At 44.1% G+C, this 7,321-nt stretch overlaps 1 protein-coding gene across 1 annotated transcript in view; it reads right to left on the reverse strand.

Annotated features, from left to right (window-relative positions):
* Positions 1-6,164: 6,164 nt before the first annotated feature.
* The window catches only part of CD44 (CD44 molecule (IN blood group)), a 48,732-nt gene continuing 47,575 nt past the window's right edge, over positions 6,165-7,321 (reverse strand). The window contains exon 9 of the mRNA XM_010163507.1: positions 6,165-6,381. Coding sequence (XP_010161809.1) covers positions 6,165-6,381 — 217 coding nt within the window. The remainder of the gene's footprint in view (positions 6,382-7,321) is intronic.

Genomic DNA, 7,321 nt, shown 5'->3' on the forward strand with positions numbered 1-7,321 from the left:
GTCCCTGCTGCTGGTTCTGTCCCTGCTGCTGGTTCTGTACCTGCTGCCGGCTCTGTCTCTGCTGCCCCTTCAGCTGGAGGCACAAACATCCTGCTCTGGCCTCAGCAACAAGCGCTGTTGGCAAACGCACACTGCTGGCGTGACGACCCCCCCTGAAGCTTGTTGTGCTCAGGATTCCCCATCACTCACACATTTTATGTGCACTGTGTATGTTCAAAGTCCTTCCATAAGAGGTGGTTATTCTGTTGTTACACATGATGCCAAAAAGTTTGAACTGAAAGGCTCGACACCGTGACCTATCTTTGGTGCTTTTTTCAAAGTGATGTTTCTGCAAGAATGACCTAAAAAAACCCAACAACCAACCAAACAAAAAAAACCCCACACAAAAAACCCCCAGACAACCCATGCAGGAGCCAATTTGCAGTTATGTGAAGTTGTCCCTTTGAAAATACAAACCCCAAATGCTAATTCTCAAAGGCCTTGCAAACCCCTCGTGTGCGCTGCTTTCCCCATGTCCTTAGAGAAAAAGTTTATTTCAGGAGTGTCGGGTCTGGAACGTGTCCCTCTTGATGGGAAAGCATCTGCTACAAGTTGCTATAAAAGACAGTGAGTCATGAATCATTGACCCATATTAAGAGATATTTCTGTATCCCCTCTCAGGCATGAAAGAAAAACTGAGAGAACACTTCAGGGCTGCTAAACCTTCAGCAGCCTTCTCCTTTGTGTTAGTACATGTAAACAGGACAAGGATGTGAAAGAAGCAGGTGGCCCCAAGGCACAGGCTTCAGGAGGACAACGAGATGAACAGCTGGGCTAGTGAGAGTCCCTGCAGCAAGGACTTGGACTGCCAACACCCGGCAGGTTGGGTGCCACCGCGCTGCCGAGGCTGCCCCAGGCAGGGATTTTTGAAGGCACTACTCCATATGAATGGAGATGGCTCTACAAAAGGCTCCCCGAGGAAGACCCACAGCTTTGCAGTTCATCAGCAGCAGGGCGCCCCCCTGAGCTGCCTCTGAGCCTGGTGCCTCTCATTTTTTACCAGCACGGAGCCAATGGGCAGGCTTTACACCTGTCTGCTGCACGGGGGGTGGGAAGTCACCTTCCTGAACAAAGGGTGAGTTTGGTTCTTAAGTCACGAGCTGAACAAACAAGCATCCTTACCTAGAGTTCATCTCAGACTTTCTCTCAGTGAATGAAAGAAACACTAACTAGAAAATGAACCACAAAAGAACTGCAGGGAAGAAGTACCTGATCACTATAAACTTGTCCCCACTAGTGAATCTGCTGACCTGCTGCTGCGAAACAAACCATGCTTCATTGAGCGGGTGACTGTAACAGTGTCACAGTAAAGCAGTCCCCGTTTACTTGCACACTGGGGTACAGACGGACAGACGGGCAGCGGCCAGACACACTGCCAGTGCTTGAACAAAGCCAGGACACTGAATCGTTTGTAGAGCCACAAAGCAAAATGAACCTGACATACTTTCTGTAGAGGCTTGTTTCACTGGCGGCTGCAGTCCAGAGCCCTGGCGGAAAGACTTTTCTCCCCCTGGTGCTGCTGTCAGCAGTCCTGTGGACTAGTTTCTTCATTATTTTAGCTTTTTTCTTTTTTTATTTTTTTCTGAAAGAAAACACAAAACTAATGACATTCACATCAGATTTGTGTGGCAGAGAATGTATAAAAATGGGTTTCATCCACTCACTTGTTCATCCAAAACCCTTTACTTGTAGCATAAGAAGTTTTAACAAAAAGTTTGAGACTCCCTGAAGCTGTCGCTCAGGCAAAGCCTTTCTACTGCTGCTGGAACCATCCAGACAAAATTGAAAGGCGGCTGTTTAAAGCTTTCACTGCCCCTGCTTTACTTGCACTTTCACAACAATCAGCTTCCTGGAGGTCAGGAGGGCTCCTTTGGTGATGATTCACTTCTCAAAAACCTGTGCAGCACCACTGCTGACCCATGTGAAGATCTGTGCAAGTCTGGAACTTTAAAAACAGGAAGATGAGCAAGAAATGTTCTCGAAATCTTGCTGTTGCTGAACTTACTCCCAATGGGTGAGACGGGGCAGACAAGAAGCTCTGTGCTCTTCAAAAGACACCGTTACTCATCTTGGCTAAACCTGCACTCTGCCCCTCACTTCTCACTGGCACAGCTCCTGGTCTCAGCGGGGTGGTGGCGGGTGCCCCGTGCAGCATGGCACAGTAAGAATGAGAAATAAGGTACCAAGGGAAAATTAGTCAAAATCAGTTTGCAAATGAGGTGGCGAATGCAGTGGGTGAGTTGGAGTTGGGGAGTTCACAGGAAAAGGACAATTCTTTTTTCCTTCTCAGAGCTGTGAAACATTCAAGTGCCAACCTGGGGGCTTTGAGGGACTTTCCCAGTAGAAGCACAGAAATTTCACTCTCCCTTGACTTCCTCTCCCAGCAACTACATCTTCCCTCCCTCCCTAATCCCCCAGAATTCCCATCTCCAAACACCTTTGCACAATTCTTGCCCCCTGTAAGGAACGAGAGTTTTGTCACCCACTCCCACACAGCTGGAACCACCCCAAGGAACAGCCCAGAGCAGCACTTCTCCTGCCACCTCCTTGTCCTCTTCCCCTCCGCAGAGGAAAACTAGTCAGTTCCTCTGGTTACCCAAAGGGTTGGTGTTTGACTAATCACATCTCTTGCAACCAGAGAAGTTACAACCTTGAATTTTTAAAAACATCAACAAATAATTATTGGCTAATGGCCTGATATAGCATAAAATAAACCCATTAACTGCTGGCTCACAAAACATCCTGGCACCTGTACATGCTGAGGCAGAACACCCTTGTCAGAGGATTTAATTTCTTTCCTTCATCTACAGAAAGAGTAACGAGGAGCCGCCCTAACCAGGACGATGCACTGACCTCTGTCCCTGCCCGGCGCTGTTTGTGGCTGAAGAGACACTTGGTAATTGTCTCCTCGCGACATTCCAGGCAACAGGCTTCAGAGTACTCAGTACAGAGGCTGTTGGTGCTGACAAAGGACACACACAAGACACCCCCATCACGTGGAAAACATCGTGCAGGGATAGAATTTTGGAGTTTCACATTCACGCAGGCAGACACGACAGCCACACGTCCTTTCTCTGCTTTAACCAAACTTTCCTTGAAAGACCTTCAAGAAAATACAGGTGAAACAATCTCCCAGGGTTGTTTGATGAAAATACAATCCCTCTCCAATATGCTCACTGCTTTAGGCAGCATTCCCATCAGTCTGGAGGACAGGTATTTAAAACTGTTCGAGGCACAGGAATGACACAAGCGGATCACGGGCTCTGTTCTAGGTCCAGCCTGGTCTCCTCACCGTTTTTAGGAGAGATCCTCATTCTTTCTGGGCACCAAGGGGAGACAAAGACCCAGCACCCTGTCAGCACCCTGAAGGAAGGAGCACTGTGCTCTCCTAAATGTTTATTTTTGGAAGCTTATTTTACAGGTCAGTGTAGTTTTGGCAATACTACTTCTAGTTACAATTTAGAGATGATATTTTCTTTCGTTCTGATTAATCTGTTAAATAAATATGAAAATATATCAAGTGCTCTATATGAAAAATACACACAGACAACCCCTCAAATAATAAAACCAAGATTAATAAAAAAGTACTATATTACACATATGAAACGGGTATCTAGTTTTGAAACTATAATGTAACTTAATTACACATGAATCACATGACATAATCTAAAAAGAATCAGCATATGTAAAATAATGGCACTGCCTCTGTAAAGAGAACTTGAGCATCTCCCTATTTAAAAAATATAAAAAGAAGCCAGCCAGTGTTGTCTGTGCATTTATAGCTCCTGAACATTAGATAAATTAGGAAGGAGTTTGTGGATTTTGCCATTAAACATCTGAACAGGGAGATGAATAACATGCCATAGCCACTGCCTTTCTTTAAAGAAACATTTAGCCTCCAAGACAATGAAATACCTCCTTTTGACTGAGACCTATCTTCAATTAGGATTTGAAGAGAAGAACAATTCTTACTCTGGATCTCCATGCTTCCTGAAATGAGTACATAACACCAGTTTAAACACAGCCTTCAACAGAGTATTGTGATTTATAATGACAAATAGAAAAGCTAGCTTAAAAACATTACAGAAGTTAAACAAAAACCAAAGCAGAGTCACCAGACTTCCCATTACACAGTTCAGTATTGAAATACATGAAAGGACCGAGGAGACTGACAGTGGGCCACAAGCACTGACGGAGTAAATCACCTTGACCCCATCAGCTTCAGCTTGTTTGAAGAGCTTTGGACCACAAGCTGTGTGACTGTTCATAAGTGAAACATGCACAAAGACAGAAAACATCCCAGGTGCACATTAAAATCACACCTCAGCTTAGGAGGTGTGATTGTCCCGGCGTAAAGTGCCCCTGAGGACATCTGCCTGCAGATACCAGGGCACCGACAACTCGATGATCAACACATGGGAAGCTGCTGGAGGGCTGTGGCTGAGAAAAATAGTCAAGAGTCTTGTGCTGTGTGTTCCAGTACAGACCGGTGCCAGCTAATGTTAGTGTTCAGCCAGCTGAATGTTCATCCTCCAAACTGCTGCAGATGGAGAACACCAAAGAAGGTGCTTTAGCAGAAGAGTTTCAAAGGCAGGTGCTGTGGCCAGTGCACAGGGACACCTGAACCACGCTGGCACAGGGACACCTGAACCGCGCTGCCACGGGACCTTCCACATCCCACGGCTGACACTGACCACTGGTTGCCATTACCTCAGGTTGCTCTTACCCACACTTTTTTGAGCAGCCCAAGTTATGATTCTCCCACCACTCCAACACGCTTTCTTAAAAATGGCACAGACCACCGGTAGTAAATAATTTTCTTTCTGACAATTCATATCGATATAATGCACAGCATCATAGCTTCATACAAATACTTTACAGAACAGACACATAAGGACAAAACAAAAGCATGTAACAACGCAGCTGCAGCTACTTTCCTATATTACATGGCTGGGAGAGTTTCCTGGAATTTTCTTTGATCTTTTCTGTAGAATTTGAACTTCTAGTACCAATAAGCAAGCAATGCTTCTTTTGGTATTTTTTAAAAAGCAGAGGGGAAAACATGGATGAAATAGAATTCAGATGAAGTGAACAAGATCAGAGAAAGGCAACTTTTAAAACATCAGCAAACTGGTGTAACGTAACAGTTATAGGGGAGACAAGTTTTACTAGGCTCAGCATCTCCTAAGTAAAACGGAGCAGAAGAAGAGAGACACCTATTCTTCAGCAATAAAATACTGTCATCTTCCAATCGCTTGGTTTGTGCATATGCGGCAGAGCTGGGGTCATTCTGGTTCATACATTATCCAAACTAACAGACTCATTACAAACGCACAAACTGTGACTGAGGAAGGAGGGAGGAGGAAGAGCAAAACCTCATGGATAACCTCAAAACCTCACAGATAACCCTACAGATTGTTAGGACAATAACGTACAGACGCTTATTCTGTATCAGCTCATGTTTTCATCTCTTTCTTCCCCTCCCAAGAAGACTTGCTGGATGCCCACAGACATTTAAAAATAGAGATAAATACATTTTGTCCTTCTGGGCTTCCCTCATTGCATTTCAAGCCATAAATCTTTATAAACTGTCACTTTTTGTTTATACGGAGAGACTCTGCCTGCACCTACTGCTCTTCCCGGCTGGAAGGCATTGCTGAATGATCCGGATGTTTTAGACACTGTATAGGAGGCCCTTTTGGTTTGAACTTGATTTTTGCTCTTGACATTTTTTTCTCACTTACTCTTGTACCATGGCAAGCTTAGTACCTTAAACACCTGTAAGATGGAGTGACTGGACTCTTCTGTAGCTCTGCACAGCAGGACCTCCATCTGGGGAGCAATGACACGGAAATCTGTATCCCTCCTAACACCCAGGACACAGCGAGTGTCCTCTGTGTGGGGACTGGGAACTGAAAACATGAGGCAACTCTTGGGGGCTTATTTCAGAAATCAAATGTAAATTTTGTAACTCAAACATCATTTGAAAGTGATTAAAAATTAATAAAACTTATCTTTAATTATGTTCAAAAGACATCAGTAGCACAGTGCATCTGTGAATTCCTGTCCAAGTTCCACATGATTTTGATTCCCCCAGCTCTGATCTACTTGGCAACTTGGTAGCATTACACTCCACTCTTCATGTCAAACTCCTGATGATTCTGTGTTTCATTAACGGTCAGGAATTCGTCACATGCCCCTGTTCGGTCATTTGACTGTTCTTTATGAACCAAGTGCACCATTTCTTGTGATTTGCTGGCATCCCCATTTAATCCACTGGTCTTCCTGTCCTCCACCGCCCCTTTGCCATTGTTAATCACTAGCTTCTTCTTCTGTCCACATCTAGAAAGAAGTAAAAATAAAATAAGTACTATAAATGGAGACTAACAGAAATGAGAACGAAATAGGAAGTCAATATTTAGGAAAAGATGCCTGGAAAAGAAACTTGTGTCTGCCAGTGCAGACTTACAGAATGCAAAGTGTAAAGTTGCTCTATATTGCATATTCTTTTTTCAAAAGCATCGTCCACTATATGCATAAAATGTGGCAGGAGCTCACTTACTCGATGTGTGTTCTATCGTTACTACAGATAGGAATAACATTCATTACTGAAAGCTAGAAAAGATTTCCTAATATTTGGAAATGTTGAATCCAAATGTTTGGATATATCCACATTTATGAACTTTGCATATATCCCACTGCAAGGCCAGGGTCATTCTAAATCCAGACTGGGGACCACACTTCGGAAAATGCTCAAGTTCTCGAGATAGCAGAAAATCTGGACCAAGCTCTCACCTCGTTACAGAAGATAATTTTTCCTTCTTTGTATTAGAGTGTCAGTCCTAGAAGCCCACCAACAGCAAGGGAATATGGAGAACTACTCTTGCTACTATCAACAGCAACATTCCTTATGATATTAAGCTAGGAAATAGCCACTGTGCTTTCAAAGTTACACTCACTGCAGTGGTGCCCAATAAACTCTGTACGTAGCTCTGAATGACACACACACACCCTTTTACAAAGTCACAGTCCAGAACTGATGCATGCTGGTCAATAAGGGCTGGTGTTCTTCAGGGCAGTGAAAAAGTACTAATTACACAGCTGTCAGATTTGCCCCAGACTGTTCAGAACATCCCACTTGTCCTCAAAAAGCCTTGTGTAAACTGAATATACAAAGCACAGCTCTCTTCAGAGGGACAATGTCTCTGTGAAGTTGCACTTTAAAGTGCTTTCTCAAATGCACTGCATGACTAATTTGGCAGTTCAATTATCCTATTATCCT

Source organism: Antrostomus carolinensis, unplaced genomic scaffold (genome assembly GCF_000700745.2).
Source record: "Antrostomus carolinensis isolate BGI_N321 unplaced genomic scaffold, ASM70074v2 scaffold6862, whole genome shotgun sequence".
NCBI lineage: Eukaryota > Metazoa > Chordata > Aves > Caprimulgiformes > Caprimulgidae > Antrostomus > Antrostomus carolinensis.